General features: G+C 40.9%; 1 protein-coding gene across 4 annotated transcripts in view; it reads right to left on the reverse strand.

Annotated features, from left to right (window-relative positions):
- Positions 1-197: 197 nt before the first annotated feature.
- Positions 198-26131, reverse strand: part of BICRAL (BRD4 interacting chromatin remodeling complex associated protein like) — a 127474-nt gene continuing 101540 nt past the window's right edge. For all 4 annotated transcript variants that reach the window (XM_033938276.1, XM_033938273.1, XM_033938274.1 and 1 more), the window contains 4 exons: positions 19771-19916; positions 11469-11563; positions 6014-6116; positions 198-5216 (listed from right to left, as the gene is read on the reverse strand). In XM_033938276.1, the coding sequence (XP_033794167.1) occupies positions 4462-5216; positions 6014-6116; positions 11469-11563; positions 19771-19916 (1099 nt within the window). In that variant the 3' untranslated portion in view covers positions 198-4461. The remainder of the gene's footprint in view (positions 5217-6013; positions 6117-11468; positions 11564-19770; positions 19917-26131) is intronic.

Consider the following 26131-nt stretch of genomic DNA (forward strand, 5'->3'; position numbering starts at 1 on the left):
GAAAGTATTTCTCTATGTTATTTTTCATTTTTAAAGGTGTCCGGCCCCATCAAATGATATTATACACCTGTGCTAGAGCTCTCCAACACAGCTTTTTATATTTACTATGTAGATGTGCTGTATTGAAAGAAAATAAAAATCATATTAAATATCCACAAGAAGAAATTGATACATCTTGCATGGTAATCAAATGCTACTTTTTTTTCTACATCTGGGAACATACAAATAGGATATCAAACATCCAAGATTCTTTCTTTTTTTTTTTTTTCCAAATACTCGCTCCTAGCATCTCACTAATTGATGTCTAACCTAATCAATAATTCTAAGATATATAAATTTTCAAACATCGCATTATGCTTGATTATACCCCAATAAAGTAAATTAATTTGGGTAATGTACTTATTCATTGCTGTGCAGATTTCAATTCCATTCAGAGCAGCTTTTCATCATATCCTCCCACAAAACTGAAATTAGCTATGTGCCTTGCTGCTCCATGCTGCGAGGAGTAATATGATTTTAAACCATTTATAAAAGAACACTACAGAGACTAAATTTACTTTGGGAAAAAAAACCACAATTATAAGGTAAAATGCAAAGTGGCTGGTCCTAGCAACAACTGAGAGGGAAGAATTATGATAATGATTATGACAGGACTCCAGGTCAGGCCCTCAGGAATAGGCCTGCTAAGCCTCATAACAATGAAGATTTTACAAGTTTAGGATTGCAGTTTTCCAAATGTTTCTCCTTCTGCAAGCGTGCAGTGTATACATTATTACAATGTATACACAAGCTATTTCAAGCATCCAATCCTAGCTCACCTTTTTAAATCTCAAATGCTTCTCTGCATCTCAAATCTGCATTTTTTATTAATCATATGTTAGTATGTATGTGATTTGATTATTTTGGGGACTTGGGCTCCTTTTATGAAGGTGCATTAGGATCTTAATGCGCAGAATAGCATGCACTAAAATGCCCCGTGCGCTAGCCGCTACCTCCTCCTCTTGAGCAGGTGGTGGTTTTTCGGCTAGCGTGCACTAAAAAGGCTAGCGCACCTTTGTAAAAGGAGCCTCTAGTGTTTGGGCAGAATAGAAAGAAAGCAATCATATTTTTTTATCCTGTTCAAATGATCTGTTTCCTCATTTTTTTCAGCATACAGATTAAATGATGCCGTGCTGCTCGGGCGTAGAATGCAAAATATGTAGGGGAGGCATGTGACCTATGAAGGCGTGAAGATCAGTTGCAAGGCAATATTGGGAAAAAACCCCAAAGCCTTCCCTTTCTGCTTCAGAAATGAACATTTTGACAAGTTATGACTCCTGTCAAAATTGACAAACATGAATTAAGCTGTCCTAAGATAATGTAGGTTCCAGTAATCTCTATTACAGAAATTTTTATTAATTCTACCTTCCCTGAAAATGTGCTTTAGTTATGCTAAACAGCTGGGGGGAGGGAGGGGTTAATGAAAGGAGAGCACAGGGATGTGTGAATTCGAATGCTTTTCACATCCTCTCATGAAACATTAATCAAGCAGGTCTTAGGGCGCCTTTTACGAAAGTGCGCTAGCGTTTTTAGCCAAAAAAACTACCGCCTGCTCAAGAGGAGGCGGTAGCAGCTAGCGCATGGCGGTATTTTAGCGCGCGCTAAGGCCCTAACGCGCCTTCGTAAAAGGAGCCCTTAAAGAACTAATCTCTCAATTTCTTCCTCATGAACAGCTGATATTTCTTGCAGTGCTATAAGTGAGAAAGTACATGATCTCCTGCTTCTCTCTAAGACCCCGCAGAAGGAAGCCATCTAAAAGTAACTGCCCCAGAGTCTACATTTGAAAACTGGCAAAACCAAATTAGTAGGAAAGTTCGATTTCTACATAAATTTCTATTTTTAAAACTGGCGCCATTTAAAAAAAAAAACATATTTATTAAAAATTTACAAAATGTTTTCTATTTCCATCACATTGAAGGGGGATTGAATTTTAAACTATCTTTCACGTGTGGTTCTATTTAGTATAGGAAGGGGTATTAGGTTGGTTTGTTTTTTATAGAGTCAATGTCATCAGATTATGCTTCAATTTATGACAGCTTGGCCAACTGGAATGGCAAACACCACACCTTGCAAATGTTAGAATTCTAGAATGGTAATGACAAGTGGTGTCTGAAGAGGTTTTGGTCTGTTTCTTCTGCTTAGGAGGGAAAACAAATTTAGCAAATATTGATCATAAGTTGCTCTGCTAAGGGCTAGCAAATACTGCTTATCAACATCTGGATAAAAAAAAGTTACAAATTTCCAAACTCACTATACATTGCAAAATTTTGTCCTAGATGACGTGCTAAGCAAGGTGTCTTGAGAAAGCGGATAATGTTTTGATTAGCAAACTCCTTCTCTATTTGCTAATATTCATTGCAAGAGAAATATGCAGCTTTTGCAGAGGTTCATCGCCAACGAGTCTCATGACCCTTCTTTCCTTCCAAAAAGACATGTAGGCAAGAATCATTTCAATCATAACAGAAAAACCGTGACCTCTATCCTGCAAAGGTGCTGAGCCACAGGTATCTGGATATATCGGTCTGCTGCATTTTGTCTCCTGCTTCAAAACCGCTACTTGGTCCGGCTTGAAGACTATTTGGATCTGCCAGGTGGAGGTGCAATCTGCAAATAAATTGTCTTAGGAATGGAGACCTCCTTGCAAAACAGCACTAAAGACTGAACTAACAACGCACAGGACAAACTCATTCATAAAATAAACTAAGACACTGGGATTCTTTTCTTATTAACACAGACACTGGTCTGACTACAATGCACCAGAGAAATCTCAGTGGTTCTAGAATTTGGGTTGATTAAACTATATTAAAAATCTTTAAACAAGGCATAATGAATCAATGTTCAGAAACTGTTGATAATTTTGACTTCTGCTGGAGAGTATCAGGCAGCATCAAGCACAGATGAACAAAACGGCATTAGCCTTTCCCCTTCTTAGACGAAGGTCAATGTTCCCTTATAACAAAACTAAACAATATTTTGAAACAAGTAAAAAGTGCTTTTGATACTTGGCCTTAAAATAAATATATCACTTTAGAAAGATTCACATTGACTATATCCAATTACAAAACATCAAATTGTTGTCGTCTAGGCAGGTTTTTAGGTAACATTCTTAAGTCATTATGGCATAAATCTGTGTCTTGAATTTTGAGAAAGCAATTAACATATTATACCTATGTGTGCATGCATTCTACTCTGCAGATGTATCCCTTCCAATTCACTCAAGTGCTGGGCATCCTAAAATCTGAAGTTCTTCTGAACCACTGCCGTTGGCACCAGCTCCTCCCTCTTGGCACCAGCTCCTCCCTCTGTTTCAAGCATCCAATCCGATCTCACCTTTTTGCTTCTCAAATGCTTCTCTGCATCTTAAATCTGCATTTTCTTTTAATCATATGGTAATATGTATGTGATTTGATTATTTTTGCACCAGCTCCTCCCTCTTGGATAACAGTTAACACCAGAGAAAATAAAAACCTTTAAAAGGAAACCTTCTAACTTTGAGCACCCAATCTTAACTAGGACTTAAGAGTGATATATAAACAAAAAGTGTAATTACTAATGGGCCCATCCATTTATATATTCTTTTATAAACAGCAGAGCAAAACAATAATGAAATTTGTGTCTATACCCCCCAAGCGATGACCCTCATAATCGAAAAGTTCCATGTTTTCTAATTGCCAACATGTAATCTTCTTTACTTAACCAAACACCATTGATTCACAGATCATGACATCATGGTTAACAATTCCCAGACTGTAACTTATCAGTATCTGTTCAATGGGCAACAACAAAAAAGTGCCTTAAATGGTAATGCCCAAATCCTACAACAATTAAAAATGTATCCACTTTTCCAAAAGAAAAGTGTTAGTATTTTGAGCGTAAGGTACTGGTGAAAAGCTTCAATGCAATATTTAATACAATGTTTATACATACATCTATACAGGTGTGTGTGTGTTTGCATGTGTGCATACATGTACACACATATGCTTCCACCTGTCTCTGATTTTCTTCATATAATCTGAATTTTCATAGGACTTGTGATAGGGTCTTGTTGCAGTTCCAACTGACTGAAATGTTGGGTTCCCACAGACTGCTTCTCAGGGGATGAATTTTATGGGGCATCTCTACAATGAGTATGGTAGTGAAAACACAGAACAGAATTTAGTTCAGAAAGGTTAGGCTAGAACAAATCTGTCACATTGTAGTTTCAGTATCGCTGGCTAGAATGCACTATGAGCTGAGGACAGTTCATTCCTGGCCTTCGGACAGATTCAGAACCTGCCCCTTGACCCCCACTGGGGACACTAAACCGTCTGGATTCTGGCCAAACCGGGAGGATTAAACTTCCCGTTAAATAAAAAGAAAGAAAAACGATTCACATTTGCTTATACTCAGACAACCATAACTTGTCCATTAGAACTGCACCTATTAACACTCTAAGATACTATTTACAGCTGCTTCTAATATAGAGTCTGTTTCTACAGCGCCTTCATTTTGGTCTGAACCACATTTTTCTAGGCAGTTGTCTTGTGAAATGCATGAAAAACGGGGATATTCTGATCTTGCAGCGCTACTGTCTGTAGTCTCAGTCTCTGAAGATCCTCCCCGTTTTTTCAGTTCCAAGATACTGTTGACTGTGGTTTCCAAACTCTTAAGGGTTGCTTCCTGGAGTTCATTTGCACATTTCACAATGCCGGCGGGTAACACCTCATTCTTTGGAGAATTTCTCAGCGCCTTCTCTTGGAGGGAATTATTACAGGATATATCTGAGTTTAATTTAATAATGTCATCAGTTGCTTTATCGTCTTTGCCATTGTTCTCTTCCTTCTTCAGCCTTCTGGAAAGGACGGCAGATTCTGAAGGACATTCAAGGTCGGACTGTTTTGCAGTCGCGTTTGTACAAGGGCTTCCAGAACAACTAGCTTGTTGAACCTTTACGTTTTTCAGAAGGCTGTCTATCTTAGCAGTACCAGTCTTTACCATATGTGGTGTTACAGTGTTATTAGGCATTACATTGTTTGTGGAATCGGAAAAAATGGATTTTGTCGGATCTTGAAGTCTAGTTGCTTGACTAGGAGAAATTGAGTTTTTCTTAGACACATGATTGCTGTCGGAGAGCTCTGCTTCGTCTGCAGGTTTTTCAAGAAATTTGGAGGAGCAACAAAAATCAGCCTGGTAACTCTCTGGAAAGAAAAAAACCCCACAAAAGAACATGTAAAATACAATGTAGCTTAGTTGCTTATACAGTAATAGTTTAATTTATAAGTAGGGCACCAACATTTATATGCCAAGAACATGCTTGCACTGTAACTATGGTAATTTGTAACCTGTAAACCAGGGATGCCCAAATGGTCGATCGTCAATTCTGACGTTGGAGAGAAAGTTCTGGGCCAGCCAATCGCTGCCTGGCTGGCCTGGAACTTCCTCCCCGATGTTAGAATTGATGTCTGAAGTGAAGTCTTGTGGGCCTGGCGCTTGTACGCGCCAGGCCTGGCTCGGGGAAGCAGCAGGGAGAAATTGCGTTGGTGGCTTGGGGGCAGGGAAAGAATCGGGGAAGTGGAGAAATCGGCACGATGGCTTGGGGGGGCAGGGGGAGAGAGAGTAGTAAAAGGAACCCATATTCTCATTTTCCTGTCAAAAATCAACATTTCAAAGCTCAATGATTCCCTTTTTTATACAAATTACACATTTTGAAAGCATTTATTTTCCCTCTTCTTTTGCTGAAAAATGAAATCATCCTCATAAGTTTTCAGTCTGTGTATTTCATATCCAAACTATAAGAATTTGGGGACATTGGGGGCTTTTTTTACTACGTTTTAAAAAAACATTAACTTTCATATACAAACTATAAGAATTTGGGGACATTGGGGGGGTTTTCACTATGTTTTAAAAAACATTAACTTGGATTTCACATTTATTACTTAGCTTACATAAAAGTATTATATCAACTAATAAGTTATTTTTTTTATATATTCCTTACCAGGATCCATTAGTGCAAAACGTTTATCACGAGTCAAAGATGTTCTTTCTTCCTGGTTAAACATCCTGTCAATCATAACCATCTCCGCAGAGGGATTAATCCGCTTTAAAAAATATATATTCAAATAAAAATTCTTGAAAGAATGATTGAAACCAATAAAAGACATACAGAAATTCTTTGCATACAGCTGCTTTAAAAACAGATAATACACAATTATTTTTCTTATTACGTAAAATCACTTTTTCACACTATTAAGTTCATTTTCAAAAAAGATAGACGTCCAGAAGAAAGCATAATCTCTAGTTACTTCCCCGTGGTCACTGACCCCCCGCCCACCACCCAGATATCTTAATAAAAACAAACAAACATTACTGTCCAGCCTGTCCGAACAGCTTGCCATCAGCTGTGGAATCCTGCTGGCTCAGCTGATCAGGGATTCCCCTCCCAGGATCAGCTCAAATGGTAGAAAGAACAATTCCTCTCTCTCTCTCCCTCACACCCACCGATTCCCCAAGCCCCCCTCCACAGAGAGCAGCTGTCCTCAGAGCCCTACATCCCCCAACACACCCATACCTTCCAATGAAAAATCAGCAGGAAAGAAGCCCACTCCCTCCAGCTGATAGGCCGAATCTTCACAATGACAAACCTTCCCCCTCCCAATGCATCTTGGGATGCAATGGGAGGGGCCTAAGGTCCTGTTTACCTCAAAATGGAAGGCTCACCATTTTGAGCTCCAACCTGCTGTTTGCGCTGGCCTCGGTGTTCCCCTTTGACATTACTTCCAAGTCCCATGACTAGGAAGTGATGTCAGGGGTAGAGCCAACGCCTTTGTGGGCAGAAAGTTGGAGATGCTGCTTGCACCAGGGAAGCTAGTGGGGAAGGGGTGCACGCGATGCAGGGGGAGCAGAGAAGAGGGGGGGTGCCACTGTCCCAGGTGCCTCCCGCCCTTCCTACGCCAGTGGATCTAGGGCCCCTTTTAAAAAACCATGGTAGCAATGCTGCTTTGGTAAATGCACCGAAGCCTATTCAATCTATATGGGCTTTGGTGCATTTATAGTGGTGGCATCACCACCGCAACTTTGTAAAAGAGGCCCCTCGTTTGGGAGATTTCAACCTGCCAGATGCAGACTGGAATGTTCCGTCAGCGGAATCGGAAAGAAGTAGGGAGATTGTGGATGCCTTTCAAGAGGCTCTGCTCAGACAAATGGTGACAGAACCCACAAGGGAAAAAGTGATATTGGATCTGGTCCTCACAAATGGAGAGAGTATCTCTAATGTTCGAGTGGGTGCTCACCTGAGAAGTAGCGATCATCAAACGGTTTGGTTTGATATAATGGGTAAAGTGGAGCGTGGCCGCAAGATACTTAAAGTCCTAGATTTCAAACATATGGACTTTAATGCAATGGGAGAGTACCTGAAGAAAGAGCTGTTAGGATGGGAGGACATAAGAGAAGTGGAAAGACAGTGGTCTAAGCTGAAAGGAGCGATAAAAATGGCTACGGACCTTTATGTGAAGAAAATCAATAAAAACAAGAGAAAAAGGAATCCGATATGGTTCTCCAACCTAGTGGCTGAGAAAATAAAGGCGAAAGAGTTGGCGTTCGTGAAATATAAAAAAAACCAAGAAGAGGAGTGCAGAAAGGACTACAGGGTGAAATTGAAAGAAGCCAAGAGAGAGATACGTCTGGCGAAAGCACAGGCGGAAGAACAAATGGCTAAAAATGTAAAAAAGGGAGACAAAAATTTTTTCAGATATATTAGTGAAAGGAGGAAGATGAAAAATGGAATTGCTAAACTAAAAGATGCTGGGAACCGATATGTGGAGAGTGATGAGGAAAAAGCAAATGTGCTAAACAAAATACTTCTGTTCTGTGTTCACAGAAGAAAATCCTGGAGAAGGACTGAGATTGTCTGGCAAAGTTACACGAGAAAATGGAGTAGATTCTGCGCCCTGTATTGGTACCATGGAATGTTGCTACTCCTTGGGTTTTGGCTAGGTATTAGTGACTGGATTGGCCACTGTGAGAACGGGCTAATGGGCTTGATGGACCATTGGTCTGATCCAGTAAAGCTATTATGTTCTTATGTGAGCCAAGTATAGGACAATCAAGTCATTGTGACATCACTGATGAGGTTGGCTCTGAGGCATTATGACATCACAATCTCAGCTCTGGAATGTTGCTCTCATTGTGGTTCCGGAATCTTGCTATTCTTTAGGATTCTGAATGGAATGTTGCTACTCTTTGGGTTTTGGCCACATACTAAGGACCTGGATTGGTCACCATGAGAACGGGCTACTGGGCTTGATGGACCTTTGGTCTGACCCAGGAAGGTTATTCTTAGGTTCTTAGATAAATTTAAAGGTTCTCTTAAAAGTTTCCTGTTCAATGATGCTTTTGAGAGCTGAAGATAGTAGCAAACCTGGGACTTATCCCATAATAATGAACCTTTCCACAGTGCCAACTTAGCCTTTTTAGGCAACTATTTTACCCTTCCTTTTGTCTTCTCCTTCATTATTTCTTTCCTAGTACAATTGTAGTTCCAGCCTCCTTCCACTTGTTCCTGTTGGTGACAGTCTTGTTTTTAAAGTTAGATTCACTTACCAGCTTTGCGTGCCCGATCCGTGGCCAATCCGTACAGGCCCGACAAAGTCCCAAAACAATAAAATGAAAATGAGGGCGATTGGAGGAATGCCCCCTCCGACTGCACGGATCGCTAGTGTGCGATCCTGACGCATGCGCAGACCATCTGCTTTCCCTGTAGATGGTCTGTGTATGCGTTCGGTGTTCGTTTTTGCAGCTCTTTTTTTTTTTTTTTTTGGGGGGGGGGCTTTCTCTGGAATCACAAAACACCGTGCATAAGCCTACAAAAACTTAAATACTCAAAGAAGGAAGGGGTGTCTCGTTCCCCAGCTTATAAGACCATCACGTGGCTTTCTTGCTGCGTCAGGGAGCCAAATGGAACTATGCCTCAACGTCTGGATGCTGTCCACCCTGGCTAACTCTGGAGTCAAAGCTCAGTTCTGTACAATCGAGATATATCCACTTGATGAAACCACAGGTATCTCTATCGTCAAACCCCGTTATACTTTCTACAATACAAGCCATATGTGAGGTAGAGTCCTTTTCAGATATCAAATGGGAGTCCTCCTCTCTGGCTCCATTATGGAATAATCCCAGAATAAAATACAAAATAATCCAGTCTCCTGGAAGCTTTGGCAGGACTGTAATATTTGGAGTGTGAGCCAACTTTATGATGGCAAGCAATGTTTCACCTATGCCGATATATGTAGGACGCATAACTTACCTCTTTCACAATTTTTGTGGTGGCTACAGCTCACGCATGCTATTAGGAAGGACCTTCTATCTATGTTCTCTTGCACTGGTTGCCCCACGCTTCTCTCATACTGTGATAAAATCACTTTCAAACGTCATGAAGCCTCTCGTTGGTATAAACTTATCCAACTTTGTATATTTTCTTCTGATAAGCACTTGAGAGAGGTGTGGCATACAGAAACGAATCTGAATCTAGATGACAACAGCTGGAACTCTATATGGTTGAATTGTAGCAAGGTCCTTCATTCTTCTTCATTGATGCAAACTGCCTACTTCACACTACATAAAGCCTTCTGGACTCCGCAACGTCTTGTCAAAATTGGCTCCACTTACCAAAATTCCTGCTGGTCTTGCAAAGCGGAAGGGGGCACTCTCCAACATATGTTTTTTGACTGCCCTCTCCTGGAGAAATTTTGGAGGCGTGTGTGGCAGACGATTGCTGAGATCTTATCGATCAAACAACCTCTTTCCTAAGCCATAGTTATCTTTGGAACTGAAGGCGGTTTCTTACTGTATGTGAATGCTTATTATTGTGAGGTCTGTTGGTTCTGGCATTGAAAGTAATTCTGTCTAACTGGAAGGACCCATCTCCTGCTTCATATTCTGCATGGTGGGTCAGTGTCCCTACGACTGTGAAATACAAACGAATATATGCTGAAAAATCTGGCTCCTTACGGAAATTCAATGAGGTTTGGAATCCTGTCCTGAACTATTGCTCTGTCTGTTCCAAGTGATTTCATCCCTTGACATTGCCTAGTTTTTTCTGTATCACTTATGATGTGCATTCATGAGTATTGGTAGTGCTGCATCATTTCACTTAATATCCTTCAGCTGATATATTACTGTATACTGCTATATGTGATTTACTATCTCATATAACCTGCTTATCTGTACTAACTACTCCTGATTACTTTTTGGACATTGGCTCACTTTTGACTAACTAATGTTGCTGGGTTTTTTTCCTATTTACCTTGTTTATTGATGTATTGGTATATAGCAGGGATAGGGAACTCCGGTCCTCGAGAGCCATATTCCAGTTGGGTTTTCAGGATTTTCCCCAATGAATACATATTGAAAGCAGTGCATGCAAACAGATCTCATGCATATTCATTGGGGAAATCCTGAAAACCCGACTGGAATACGGCTCTCGAGGACCAGAGTTCCCCATCCCTGCTATATACCAATAAAAATATTGAAAACACAAAAAAAGAAAGTTGTATAAGCGTTTAATCAAATTTTAAATAAACCATTCTGAGCTCTCTTGGGAGAATGGTATAGAAAACTGAATAAATAATACATAAATAAATACAACTAAAAACTGCATGAGGTAATAACCGAGAAGGGAAAATGTTGCATGACAACAGCATCCAAAAACTAAAACATATAACAAGGACACAATAGGGCTCCTTTTACAAAGCTGTGGTAATCGCTCCAACACCCTTAGGGATTTAATGTGCGTCGGAGCGTTTGCTGCGTGGCAGGTGCTACCGTTTGTCCTTTGTAAAAGGAGGGGTTAGATTGTGAGCCTGCCGGGACAGACGGGGAAAATACTTGAGGATCTGATTATTATTCAGTGTATTGTAAACTGCTTTGGGTGACTATCTTCACAAAAAGGTGGTCAATAAATCCCAATACATAAATAGAGAGAAGATAATTTGATCAGGTGGTTTAGATACTGAGCGAGTTTCAATACAAAGGAAGAATCAAAGAAAGATCAATTTGCCTTCTTTTGATGTATAAAACCCTATTATGACTTAGTAGAGAAAGAGAGATTGTTCACCCTCTCCAAATCTGGAACGCTCTTCCAGAGGCTGTTATAGGGGAAAACACCCTCCAGGGATTCAAGACAAAGTTAGACAAGTTCCTGCTGAACTGTAACATACGCAGGTAAGGCTAGTCTGTTAGGGCACTGGTCTTTGACCTAAGGGCCACTGCAGGAGCGGACTGCTGGCCACCATGAAGACGGGATACTGGGCCAGATGGACCATTAGTCTGACCCAGTAAGGCTATTCTTATGGAAGCTGAAATTAGGTTCAGATTTTATAGACCACCAGTTTTTCACTCTGCTAAACTTCTCAATCCAAAACACAGAAAAAAGTGATACTGTTCACAATGCTTACCGTTGCATCTTCTATTAACAACCATCTGTATCTGTTAAGCATAGCTTGTGTTCTTTTCAGTAGCTGCGTAGCAACAGATTCAAAATCATTGTCCACTGAAAAAGGATTAAGAATATAATGAGTATATTTTCACAGCATTGACTGACATACATTGAAGACATCAAGCCAGCTGGAGCCATCTGCATTTCAGAGTAACAGGAAAGATAGGACTAGGGACCAAATATTTCTTATCCCTTTCAGGACCATAAGGATCGTAGGCCAATTTTTGTGGTTTTGACGACATTTTTATGGTAAAAAGGGCTTGCAGATGCCAAAAAATTGATTTTTTTTGTGAAATATCATTATTTTTATTTTAAAAAATCACACTTCTGGCTTATGGACAGTGTGGCAAGTGAATCTTCTCGTCAATCTAGCAACGACGCTAATGAATGAATGTCGGAACCAGTTTGTTTACATAAAGGCAGTATCATATGGAATCCGTACATATCAAATTTAGAACTGTAGACTATCCCAATCAAAATTTATAGGATTTTAAAGTTATGGGACAAATATGTCCCTTGGTCCTGAAAGGGTTAAACTGGATAAGGTAGTGGAGGTGGCAATATTGAAGCCGGAAAGGGGACATCAGGACTCAAAGCCCAATTGCATAACTTCATGAGCAAGGGGATGGAGGCTTTAGGTGCAGAGCAGAAGGCCTCAGAGGATTTGGTCCTACTCTAGATCGAGATCATTTTCAAGCACCAGTCTGACCTCATGGGCAACTTTCTTCAAATGTATTTATTTCCCAATTTCCGTTACTCTATCTCCTTTGTTTACACCCTATGCTGCCTATTAAAATGTTTTATCGTACATTGTAATATAACATACTATTACCATTGTAATATGAGGGTTTTTTGTTTTTTTTACTGCTTTAATTGTTTATTGCTTATGTCTGACTTATTCTTGCTTCAAAAAGGCGGTAAATAAATCCTAATAAATAAAGCTGAATAGTGGAATGCCTCAGGGCTCGGTACTGGGACCCAGTCTGTTCAATAGAGTTGGGAGTGATATTTCTGAAGTGTTAGGAGGAAAAATGTGTCTTTTTGCAGATTACATTATTTATTTATTTTATCTATTAAAAAATTTATATACCGCATACAACTATTCGGTTTCCATATCACATACATAAAATCTTGTTTCCCTACGATTATCACATATAACATAGACGTGTCTAAACAACATCACTAATCGTCCCTGTTATAAACAGGGATAGAGCGCAGATGCAATCAATTCAGAAATATAAGCAAGCTTCAAATCATACGTTGCTGTCAAAAAAACTTCTAAAAGGCGATTATCAACTGAAATATCCCTTGGCATAAGAAGGCATTGGCAAATAATTGAGTTTTCAGCATTTTCTTAAAATTCATCCTCCCCACACAGGATACCAGGCAAGGCCTACCATAGTTCTACGCAAGCCACAGATATCACTGATGCTCCGATCCTAGGGTGCATAGTCGACATTCTAACCTCCAAACTTAATTTCATCCCATTTACATCTCTAAGCTCTCTTCTCGGTTTATAGATCTCAAAGAATTCTTGTAAGATCTTTGGGAAAGCAGGATGCAATGTCTGATGTATAGACGCAACAATCTGAAACTGCATTCTTTGTTGCATAGGTAACTAGTGTAGTTTCTTCAACACAGGAGTTATATGGGGACTCCTAGGAGCTAAATAATTCTCTTGCTGAATGTACACGTCTTCTTCGCTCCGCAGAAACGAAGAAACTGGGGACCACGCACTCCTCCGTCGGGCGGGAAGGCACTCGCGCACGCGCGGTGCGGCCAACTAGAACTTTCTAGTTAAAAAGGTCCGTACCGAGGGCTCCGTCGGTGACGTCACCCATGCGTAAAGAATATGCTGCCTGCTTGTCATGGGATAAAATTCTCTTGCTGAATGTCAAGCCCGAGATCAGCTGCCTCTGATATGTTGTAAATTTTTCATCTTCTAATCTTTCCAGAAGTAAGACAAACCCAACTGCATCAGGTAATTCATTCATTTATTTTTCTTCCTTGTTGCAGAGATACTAGCATGCCCCCGACGGGACCCGTTTCGCCCAAGTAGGGCTTTTTCAAGGGTTTCTCCTGCGTCCTCACAGTTCAGGTACTAGATCTACCGTGAGGACGCTGGAGAAAGAGCGCCCACTGTGAACCCTTGAAAAAGCCCTACTTGGGCGAAACGGGTCCCGTCGGGGGCATGCTAGTATCTCTGCAACAAGGAAGACAAATAAATGAATGAATTACCTGATGCAATTGGGTTTGTCTTACTTCTGAAAAGATTAGAAGATGAAAAATTTACAACATATCAGAGGCAGCTGATCTCAGGCTTGAGATTCAGCAAGAGAATTCTTTATTTCCTCTTCTTGTAGAGTGAGGTGAAGTTTTGGATTTGTCAAGAGTTGATTGACCTCGCTTTCATCTTCATACACTTGTTGAGTACTCCCAGCAGCCCCTGCGATTAATCTTGCAGCGAAGTTGATAAGCATTTGCAAAGCCCTCAACTTCCCTTTCACAACTCCTAAGTATACGGAATTAACAATAATCCACCCTGCTCAGGATCAATGTCTGAACCACAGTACGGAAATCGGGTGCTGGTAATATTGGCTTCAATCTATAAAGCATTTGAAGTTGCACGCATCCCACCCTGATCATTTTTAATATTTGGTTTTCCATTGTCAAACAACTATCTAAGCACACTTTTTTACTACTACTGCTTATCATTTCTATACCACTACTAGACATGTACAGCGCTGTACATCAAAACACAGAAGAGACAGTCCCTGCTCAAAAGAGCTTACAGTCTAGTCAAGACAGACAAACTGGAGAAGAAGGTGCTTCAATGCACAGTGCTCAGGTGGGGGAATTGCAGAGGGAATGATGCTTAGCAGGTGGTTTGGAGTTTGTATTTGAAAGCAGCTTCAAAGAAGTGGATTTTGAGTCTGGATTTTAATACTGCCAAAGACGGAGTATGACGTATCGAGTCAGGCAGGTTGTTCCAGGCAGACGGTGCAGCAAAGTAAAAGGGACAGTCTGGAGTTGGCTGTAGAGGAGAAGGGTACAGATAAGAGAGACTTACCTGATGAGTGGCGTGCCCAGGGAGGAGTGTGGGGAGAGATAAAAGATACTGAGGAGCTGTGGAGTGAATGCACTTGAAGATCAGTAAGAGAAGTTTGAACTGTTTGCAGAAATGGAGAGGGAGACAATGAAGCCACTTGAGGAGAGGGGTAATGTGGGCATAGCGACACTGATGGAATATGAGGTGTGCAGCAGAGTCCTGAACAGATTGATGGGGAGAGAGATGATTTTGTGGAAGGTCAGTGAGAAGCAGGTTGCAGTATTCTAGGCGAGAGGTGATGAGGGTGTTATAAGTGTGCTCAGAAAGGAAGGGTCTGATTTTAGCAATCTTTCAGAGAAAGAAATGATAGATTTTGGCAATCTGTTTGATATGTGAAGAGAAGGAGAGAGATGAGTCAAAGATTACTACATGATGCTAGGTTCCACATTAGGAATCACCACCCAGGAAAAGGATACAAGTGTGATCATGGACAACACATTAAAATCTTCTGCTCAGTTTGTGTTGGTAGCAAAAGGAAAATATCAAACTAATAGAAGCATATGGGATGACAGATAAGGATGGGCTGGAGTTAGCTTTGATGGAAACTCCAGCAGTGAGGCAGTGTACATGATGGCAGACGGACATCTAAGATCTGTGTGTATATGTGGCAAGACAGATATTATTAATTGAAAATACGTCCAAAACCCGTTTTTATTATCGGCACTTGGACGTATTTGGGAAATGTTCGTCCAAGTGCTGGCTTAGGCCGGTTTTTGGACGTTTTTCTCTTTCGATTATGAGCCCCATAGTGCATAAGTGCAATGGGAACGTAAATGTGGGCAGAACGTGGGCATATCACCTATACCTTCTAGAATACCAGAGGTTGCATGCACTGCATTGACACTTATATGCACCAATGAGTCTTCCACTAGTATTCCATTATAGAATCTTGGTACCAAGATTGTCATTATAGCCTTGGTGTTCAACAAGTGGCATCAAGGTACTCAATTTGAGGCACTAAGAATTGCCCATTTCCGTCTTTAATGATGTTGCAGCAACTTACTGGAAAGCCACACCATACTGTATCAAATATTGGCTAAACGGTTTGCAATAAGTTTAATAAAATAAAATGTTACTTAAAATAAACATAAGATCAAAGAGATTGTATAATAAAATAAAGAAAGGGGGGTTTGTTGACAAGGATACTGTTATCTAAAAAAGACCAATTGTCTAGACCAGTGGTCTCGAACGTGTGGCCCCCAGGGTTGCATGTGGCTCCCAAAGTCCTCCATTGAGGCCCTCAAACAGTTGACTGAAATGCTCTTCAGATCCTCTAATGAGTTCATTTCAGTCTTGCTCGCTTGATATAGCAACGGCAAACAATCTCTGAAGTATGTTACTCAGGTGTCTCATTTATGGAATTTGCTACTGTTGACCATCCAAAATAAAGTGAGTTTTTAAAATACATCCTTCTAGTGTTGTAGAATCAATTTGTAATGTTAATACCTGGTCTGAAGAAGCAGGTCAAGGCGGTTTACAAAATTAGTAGTGAGTGTAAGCTTGAAATTTTTTGGTGGCCCTCAGAGCTTTCTCATATTCACATTGTGACCCTTTACATGAAAAACGTTGGTGACCACTGGTCTAAACCAGTGATTCTTAGGACAGTTAGGTTTTCAGTATACACACAATTGCATATTCACTGTGGATATCCTAAAAACTTGACTGGCTGGGTGTGCTCCGAGAACTAGGTTGAGAACCTCTGGTCTAGACCAGGGATGCAGGAGATCAGGCCTTGAGCACCACAACAAGGCCAGATTTTCAATATATCCCTAATGAATATGCCCGAGAGAGATCTGCATGGATACTGCCTTGACTCTTTGCAAAAAATCTCACTCATGCATTTTCACTACATCCTTAAAGAAATGCCTAGGTTTACTTATACCAGGGGTAGAAAACCTAAGGGAATTGTTTCCAACCCTACAGCAGGGGAGCTAGATCATGTGACCCAGCCGGTACACTTCAGGTGCAACGGGTGTGTTTATTATCAGTTTGCTTTGGTAACAGATAGGATTAGGATTCCAGGGAGTGATAGAGAATTCTTGCTGATCTCACACGGATTGTGAGATGAAGCAGGTTGTGTACGGTATTCTATGCCTGTGTGGAAAATGGTACCTGGGCAAACGCATCGTAAAATTAAATTTCGGGTGGCACAACATCTTAGCAACTTAAAATTGGGCAAGGAGGATACCCCGCTAGTCACACACTGGCAAGCATGCGTGCATCGTATAGAGGATTTAAGTTTTGTGGTCTTAATTCAGGTTTCTCTTGCTTATGGCGGCAATGTTTTGGAAATTTTGCTTAGGAAGGAACAACGGTTAATTTATCAATGGCAAGACAGTTGAACCACATGGACTTAACAAAGAAGTGGAATGGACTATGTTGTAAAAATTTGGAATGGGTAGGTAGGCTGGATATAAGGACAAGGGAGAGGAAGTGAGGTCATGCAGTTTGAATCTCCTAGTGAATGGTGTGTTTCCTGTTGATCAGCTGATTCTGGATTTGTGTCGAACCCTGGGTTCCTGCTTGAGGTCATTAGTTTTACCGGTAGGTAATATGTTTTAAGTAAATATCACAGTGGCAAGTTGGTATATATGGTAGAATTGGTAAGTGTGAATGTGATTATTGTGTATTTTAGGAGAGCGTTGTGGATGGTGGACCTTGTAAACACAGCTCCTGAAGATGCCAATCGGCGAAACACAGTCTTGTGTTGGACAGGATGCTTTGCTTTCTGAGTTTGGTCTCTTGAAGTGAATGACAGCTGGGCTGTACGTTTTATTTTTTGAAAGAAATGAACAATCGAGATGGAAGAACTGAGCCCTGTGTGCTACTATGAAGGATAATTAAGAAGAAAGAGGGGTAACAGGTGTTGGAGATTGGTGATTTATTATTGCAAGTAGAATTCCCTCTCTCTGATTTATTTCGACTGATGCAGATGAATTTTGAACTGGAAGTTTGAAATTTGAACTGGAAGTTATTATTAATACAACTGTAAATATAGCGCTTACAGCCCTACTTTTCAAAGATACTATACGCTGTTATTAATGGATGAATGAATGCATATGTGGATGGTGGTGAATGGTGTATATGTTAGTTTGGAGGAAGGTTCACCAAATGTGCAATATTTACAAATGATATTTATGAAATTGTATGCACTATTTATAATTCTTATGAGTATAGGATGGTTTAAGAATAATTAAAAGAAAAATTGATTTAATAAAGAATAGCTGATTTAATTATTGTAATATGCATTTTCACTAGGGATATCCTGAAAAGAGCCCAACTGAACCCAGGGTCTTTGGTTTTTGCTGAAACTGAATCTGCAACTCCATCCCCCCAACCATAAAAGCCTCCTTCCCGGTGGCAATCCTCCAACCCCCACTATCATTACATTACATTACATTAATGACTTCTATTCCGCCTGTACCTTGCAGTTCTAAGCGGATTACATCAAAAGATAACTGGACATTTCCAGGATGAGAGATACAATTAAAGACATTGGGCCTAATACAACAAGAAGATAGCTAGATGTTTCCAGGGAGATGAATACAATTAAAAGCGTTAGGTCTGAAACAATTTTGAAGGGAAGATACTGGGAGGGGGAGAGAGAGGAAAAGAAAAAGGAGTTAGTACATTTGGATGAATTTCTTAAATAGCAGTGTTTTGATTTCTTTTCGGAAAGCTTTGATGTCAGTTGATGCTGTCAGTAAGTTGGTGATTGAGGGGTCCAATTTAGCTGCATGTGTTGCTAGTAGGTTGTCGTACATCTTTTTGCGCTTGGTTCCTTTAAAAGGGGGGTGGGAGAAGGGGGATTGGGTTCTCCTCTGTCTGGATGAGAGGTTCCTGTTTAGGCGGTTGTTTAGATAGGTGGGTGCCGTTCCGTTTAATGTTTTGAATAATATGCAGTAGAGTTTGAATTGGATGCGGGCTTGTATTGGAAGCCAGTGTGAATCTAGGAAGGCGTTGGTGATGTGGTCAAATTTTCCAAGGGAATAGATCAGTCTGAGGGCAGTGTTTTGCACGGTCTGTAGTTGTTTTATTAAGTAGGTGGGACAAGGAAGGTAGAGGATATTGCAATAGTCCATTAGACTTAGGACTAGGGATTGGACTACGAGTCTGTAATGTTCTTTGTCGAAGAATTTTCTGATTTTGCGAAGGTTGCGCATGGTGAAGAATGCTTTTTGTGTGATTTTGTTGATTTGCAGTTGAAGAGTGCAACGTCTGTCTAATGTTACTCCAAGGAGTTTGAGAGCGGGCTGTATGGGGTATTTGGTGGTTTTTATTTCTAGTTCGGTTGTAGAAGGGGTTTTGTCCTGTTCAAGCAGTAGGAATTTAGTCTTATCTGGGTTGAGCTTCAGTTTGTGTTCTGACATCCATTTTTCCACTGCTTCTAGTGTTTTTACCAGGTTATCTGTTGTAGTGGGGTTTTGTGAGTCAAAAGGGAGGTGTATGGTAATGTCGTCTGCATAGCTGAATGAGGTTATTTCGAGTTTGTCTAACAGGGTGCCTAGGGAGGAAATGAAAAGATTGAAGAGTATGGGTGATAGTGGGGAGCCCTGAGGTACTCTGCAGGGATTTGTCCAGGACTCCGATATGAGATCCTTTGTTTTTACTTTGTATGTTCTTGTTTTGAGGAATCCTTGGAACCAGTTGTATACTCCGTCTGAGATCCCTATAGCTTCTAATATCTGAAGAAGTATGGTGTGGTCAACCAAGTCAAATGCGGCAGAGAGGTCGAGTTGAATTATCAGCATCCTTCTTCCTTTGCTAAGGTGCTGTCGGGCTATATCTATAAGGGAAACTAGCAGCGTCTCGGTGCTGTGATTGGATCTGAACCCTGATTGAGTTGGGTGGAGTAGGTTGTGGTCTTCAAGGTAGTTGATGAGGTATTGGGCAACCAGACCTTCTATTAGTTTAATATATAATGGAATTGAGGCGATGGGTCGGTAGTTGGAGGGGGTGTCTATTGGTTCTTTGTGATCTTGCAGTATTGGGGTGATTATGATTTCTTCTAGGTCTTGTGGGAATTGGCCTTCCGTGAGTGTTGTTTGGATCCAGTGCAAGAGGCAAGCTTTAAATATGGGGGAGGCATTTGTTAGTAAATATGAGGGGCAATTGTATCATTCTACTCAACCATGTGTGACATTTACATTACCTTTTTTCAAATCTTCATCCGTAGGCAGTGATCCCTGGCACACATGGTATGACAGAAGTCTCTGGACAACATCATTCAATGACCTGAATTTTGTTTTATCCGGTGCCACAGCTTGTGCCTGATCGTGCTGAATTTGCTGAAGCATACTAGAATAAAAATTAGGTATAATGATTAAGCAGTAGATTCAAAAAAAGAGTGCCGAAATTTAGGGAGCAGAATGATGCATGAATTCTATGACAGCAATTTCATGCAGAACTGCTGTTATAGAATAATAGTTTTGCACCTGTCTTTAGATGCAAAATCTGTTGGCAGTTAGGCCCATAACTCCTAGTATTCTATAACCTACATGCCTAACTCTTAGGCACGCTCCTGACCTACCATGCCTCTTCCACATCCATGCCCCCTAGAAATGGCGCATGATAGAATTTGACAGAGATATGAAGAATGCAGAGGAACAGCGCTTCCAATAATTTATCTGCTTTGTTAATGTGGTATTGTGATTTGAGAGTCCAATTTCAGCAAATAATAATAAACTTTTATTAATACTGACGGGGGTTGCCATTCAACATATTACTGGAAATTGGAAGGAGATTCCTTGACAGATCCCTGGCGTTCCAGGCATGCAAATGGAACAAATGTCTATCCACTCTCATCTCTAATTCTCCCTCCTACCAAACTTTCAGGAAGTCAATCAAAACTTATCTCTTTGACAAATATCTCTGACTCCCGCCCTCCTTGTAACTCTACTTTTAACTATGCCTTGTACCTCCCACCTTCCTGCACCTCCCACCTACCTGCCTCCTCCCTACCTGCACCTCCCATCTACCTGCACCCGACTTCCTAAGCCACGCCGATTGACTTGTTTATAACCTCTCTATCTCCTTCTTGCCTGCTCCCGACTTGCTAAGTTATATTGATTGATTGACTTATTTGTAAATTTCGCTGTAGATGTACAGTCTCTTGTCATGTAAACCGCTCTGAACTATTCTGGTACTGCGGTATACAAAAATAAAGTTATTATTATTATTAAACTTAATTATACCTTTTGGTGGAATTCAGTTGTCATATTTATAAAATGGAGAGAGTGCTTGCTATTCAGCAAATAAATTATCATAATTTTAAAAAGATTTGGGGGCCATTGATTATATATTCTAATGATCAGACACCTTAAACACCTTGTTATTATATAAGATATAGGTAGGGTGGAATTTGGAAATATGATATTTGCTAATTGGTTTATTATTAATGGATGGGGTGGGTGGGGAGGGATTCTTTTATACTTTAATGATTATAAGTAAGAATGTCAAGTGATTTGTAAAAAAATTTTGATTGAATATTGTACACTTGTTGTAAGATACGAAAATGGAAAAAAAAATGTGGTATTGCCCTGAAGAACTAGTGTTTGTTGGCTACGAAACGATCGTAGGCTTTTCACACATAGCAAGATTGCAGGCATATTAAATTTATGCACAAAAGATTGCTCCTAAGTTTTCACATGTTTCTATATATTAAACATGGTGTGTGGTTGGGGGAGTGGCTTTTTCCCTCACCGTTGTTACTGAGGCTTTTTCTTTCGCCTGTGAGCAGTGACTGTGCTGAAGTGTTCTTTGGATTATAAATGGGGTTAGTAAATTTGTGGACTGAGAGTTAATTACCCCCATTCCTCTTTTTTTTTTTTTTAGGTTCAAACAATTTTTATTGATGCAAACACAGCAAATACAAAGGTGCACAGTACAAATAACAATGCATCATATACAATAATAGAACAAGCATACACAATAAAAGAGTAACATCAACCAAACTCCCTCCCCTTCCTTCTCTACATAGGGCAAGTGAGATTAATGAGGGTGGAAAGGTACTCCAAAGCCCTGTACTCTTATGAACCCCAAAAATGTCACCCCACCCCACCCCTTCCCCCCACCTGAACCACTTATCCTATCTTTGACTAATTGCCAGAACCTTCAATATACCCCATTTCCCCTCCTCAACCCCCCTTCCTCCCCCCCCCCAATGATACTCTCCACCCTGCCCCACCAGTACTCACCATTACTCTCCCAACCCAACTAACTAACAAATTAGGACACCCATCTTAAAACTGCACTGCGGCCCTTAGGATGTAAGACTTGCAGATAAGGCTCCCATATATTGAAAAACAACATCTTTCGTTTCCTAGACCCTCCGGCATCTCGCGCCTCCCAAATGACCAACTGATGTAATTGGTTCCGCCAATGCCAATATGCCGGAGGGTCCGGAACCGTCCAGCACTGAAGAATACATTTCCTGGCCAGTAAACTCATCTTCCTACACAAAGCTCGATGCATGATAGAATTTGCGCATGTACCTTCTAGAATAGCAACTAACGGCAGTTGGATGCACAACCGCTAACTGGTGCCAAGTAGCACCAGTTAAACCAGTGGTCTCAAACTCAAACCCTTTGCAGGGCCACATTTTGGACTTGGAGGGACTTGGAGGGCCTCAGAAAAAAATAGTCAATGTCTTATTAAAGAAATGACAATTTTGCATGAGGTAAAACCCTTTATAGTTTATAAATCTTTCCTTTTGGCTAAGTCTTAATAATAATATTGTCATTTATAGCTAAAGAGACATGATCAAGAAACTTTTATTTTACTTTTGTGATTACGATAAACATACCGAGGGCCTCAAAATAGTACCTGGGGGGCCGCGAGTTTGAGACCACTGAGTTAAGCCAATAATTGCTATTGCTAATTAACAATTATTTAAATAATCACAGCTTTTGTAAACAATAAATCTTAAATAATAATCTAATTAAAGATGTGAAGTGCTCAGACCTTATAACCTGTGTTTTTAGTGTTATCACCAAAACGAGGTTAACAAGGGGACCATCATAGCCTTCACAGTCCCCAAACCACGGTGGTTTGGGGACTGTGAAGGCTATGATGGTCCCCTTGTTAACCTCGTTTTGGTGATAACACTAAAAACACAGGTTATAAGGTCTGAGCACTTCACATCTTTAATTAGATTATTATTTAAGATTTATTGTTTACAAAAGCTGTGATTATTTAAATAATTATCGATTTTCATCACAGAGTTAAGTCAATTATTCCTCCTGATATAAGTTATTGCTAATTAACAGTCATCTATTAAATTAAGTTGCACACACAACTGACCTTATTCTATAAATGGCGCATACAAGTTATTATAGAATTAGGGGGTAAATATCTTAATATCTCACTAACTATGGGCTCCTTTTATCAAGGTGCGCTAGTGTTTTTAGCGCATGCACAAAATTGCCGCGCGCTAAACCGCGCGGTACGCTTCTAGAATAACACCAGCTCAATGCTGGCGTTAAGGTCTAGCGCACGTGGTAATTTAGCGTGCGCTATTCCACGCGTTAAGGCCCTAACACACCTTTGTAAAAGGAGCCCTATGTTTTATTTATGCAATATTTTCTCTCTTTCTCACTACCTTCCGCTTTTCTTTTTTTTTCATTTTCAAACCTTACATCATTGTGTATAGCAAGAAGGCAATAAATCAAAGCCCACATAAATGAGAACAGAGATTCCGATAAAGAAAAATAGTCAAAAGCAAAAAAAAAAAAAAAAAGCATTTACAAAACTACTATTTCAGTATTGCACTCAACAAAATCAGACCTTTCCCTTTTCTAACCATTAAACAATTACAGCAAAAGAAAGACTGCTTTGCCTATAAAGAAATGTCCTCTGCTAACAGCCATACAAATGAGTCACAGATGATCTGCATAGAAACTCTCTAGAGCACAGTTCTTCAACTGCCGGTCCGCGGACCGGTACCGGTCCGCAGGAAATTTTTGCCGGTCCGCGCAGGACCGGCAAGATTGACTCATTTGAACTTCCTGCCGGTCCGCGCAGGGCCAGCAAGATCAACATGTGAAGCGTGCGCTGGGCCGGAGAGATCTTGGGGAGCCTCCGACAGTGGCTTTCTCCCCTCTCTGCAGCTCTCCTTTACTTCCCAGCGCAGCGATTCACGAAGGCAGCCTCGGGGCTTTTGCTGAGTCGCGGCTGCCTCTGATGATGCAACTTCCTTTTTCCTCAGAGGCGGCGCGACACAACAAAGGACCCGAGGCTACCTTCGTGAATCGCTGCGCTGGGAAGTAAGAAGAGCTGCTGGGAGGGGAGAAAACCACTATCCGTCTGGGAAGCTGCTGGGCAGGGGAAAAAAGGGACAGCTGCTACTGGAAAGGGAGAAGGAGAGATGCTTCTGGGAGGGGAGGAGGGAAAGGAATCTGGGAAGCTGCTGGGCAAGGAAAAAAAAGGGACAGCTGCTACTGGAGAGGGAGACGGAGAGATGCTGCTGGGAGGGGAGGAAGGGAAGAGAGTTACTGCTGGACAGGAGGAGGAGGGAAGGGAGAATGAAAAAAGGAAGGAAACAGCTGGCAGAGAGATTAGAGGAGGGGAAGGGGAGACACAGGCATGAGAAAGTAGAGAGATTGATGATAGGAAGGGGTCAGCAGAAAAATAAGCAGAGGGACAACGATGATAGATCTGGTGTAGGAGAGATAAAAATGAAGAGAGCAGTGAAGCTGGAATGAATCATGTAAATAGGAGAGAGGGGCACAAGCTGGATGGAAAGGGGAGAGGGACATAGAAAGAAGACAGATACCATATGGAAGGGGGAGAGGACAGATAGTGGATGGAAGGGGCAGATGCTGGATTGAAGAGACAGAGAGGGCATACGCTGGAAGGAAGAGAGTGAAAAAAAGATTGAAAGCAGAAACCAGAGACGACAAAAGGTAGAAAAAAATAATTTTATTTCTATTTTGTGATTAGAATATATCAGATTTGAAATATATATCCTGCTAGAGCTGGTGTTAGACATAACTGGGGACTGCAAAACCCAGGCAGTGCTTCTTTAGCTTTCAGCTGGCTTAGGGCGCTCTCTGACCAGGGGGCAGTTGCCCTAGTTGCACTCCCCTAAAACTATTCCTGTCATGTGTTACTTCAGTATTCTGTTAGCATGATATTTCTGTGTAGCATTCTGTAATAATTTGGCTTGTTCAGTTTTCTTGATAGTAGAGGGGATATATGTGAAGGGGAGGGGAGACAGGGGTTTTGTTGATCCTTGCTCTGAATTATTTGTATTTATAAAATGACAATTCTACAGAATATTGTTTCTTTTTATACTTTAATAAAATACATTCAATATAAAATCATAACTGAGGCTTGTGTGGATGGGATCAGATGATTTGTGGGGACCGAGCTCGCGGAGATGGGGCGGAAACGGGATTTTTAAATTTTAGTCCTAGTAGTTTGCCGGTCCACAAAATAATTATTTTTTTTCTGCCGGTCCACGGGTGTAAAAAGGTTGAAGAACACTGCTCTAGAGAATCTTCTAACCTTTGAAATCAAGCCTTCTAGTGGCTTCAAGAAGGGTATTTGGTGCAACAGGGATTCAAGACAAAGTTAGATAGGTTCCTGCTAAACCACCTTGAGGAGCTCATCCCTGTCAATTTTTGTAAAAATCGAGAGGTTCTGAGGCACATAGAGGCTTCAGAAAAAAAATTGTTTAAACTCTAAGATAAATCGCACCAAAAAGAGTCCATGGGGACTTTTTAATAAAACAAAAAACACTGAAATAGGTATTTTGGAGCTGGGGGGACCTGAACCCTGACCCTAGAAACCCCCCCCCCCCAATTTTCCTTGCAGCCTATGAAAATGGAAAGGACTTTCTGCCTCAGAACTTCAAACCTCAAATAGCTTCAAACTAGGAAATCTTTCGGCTGCCAGCTGGACCGACCCCAACTGAGACCCCCCACTCCCAGAGAACCTCGGAACACAATGGGGTGGAGGAGCAAATACGCAGTCATATCCCTGATACCTTGAGGGTTCATACACAGGGAGCCCACAGCCTGTGCTCAAGTCTCTGAAAAACTCATAAGGCTTCCAAGTAAATGGATCCCAAGCCCGTAAGTGGCACACAGCAGGCTGGTTCCACAGGTCTACCCAAGGGCTTGCCCTGTGAGCTGCAGTCTGACTCCTCAGAACCTGCATCCCTTCCCAGGCAGAGAACCCCCAAACAAGGGGTCTCAGGGTACCAAAGCCTCAAAAACGAAACTTTACACTCAGAAAATAAGAAAAACTAAACAGAGCAGATCAAAAACACCTCTGCACAGTTTGCTTGCAGAAGGAAAAACTGAAGGCACTCTACTCCACTGGGAATAAGGGAGGAATGGAAAGCTGTGAGTGACAGTTCTGCAAAGCCAGTTCACGGATGGGAATTGATCACCTAACATACAGACTTTTGTGTAGATATAACAGAAATGCATTTTGAGTTGGATGGGTAGATTTTTATTTTCATTGATTTTATCTTTTACTATGTTTTTTATGATGACTGAATAGTGGAA

The sequence above is a fragment of the Geotrypetes seraphini genome, chromosome 3, assembly GCF_902459505.1.
Source record: "Geotrypetes seraphini chromosome 3, aGeoSer1.1, whole genome shotgun sequence".
NCBI classification, from domain to species: Eukaryota; Metazoa; Chordata; class Amphibia; order Gymnophiona; family Dermophiidae; genus Geotrypetes; species Geotrypetes seraphini.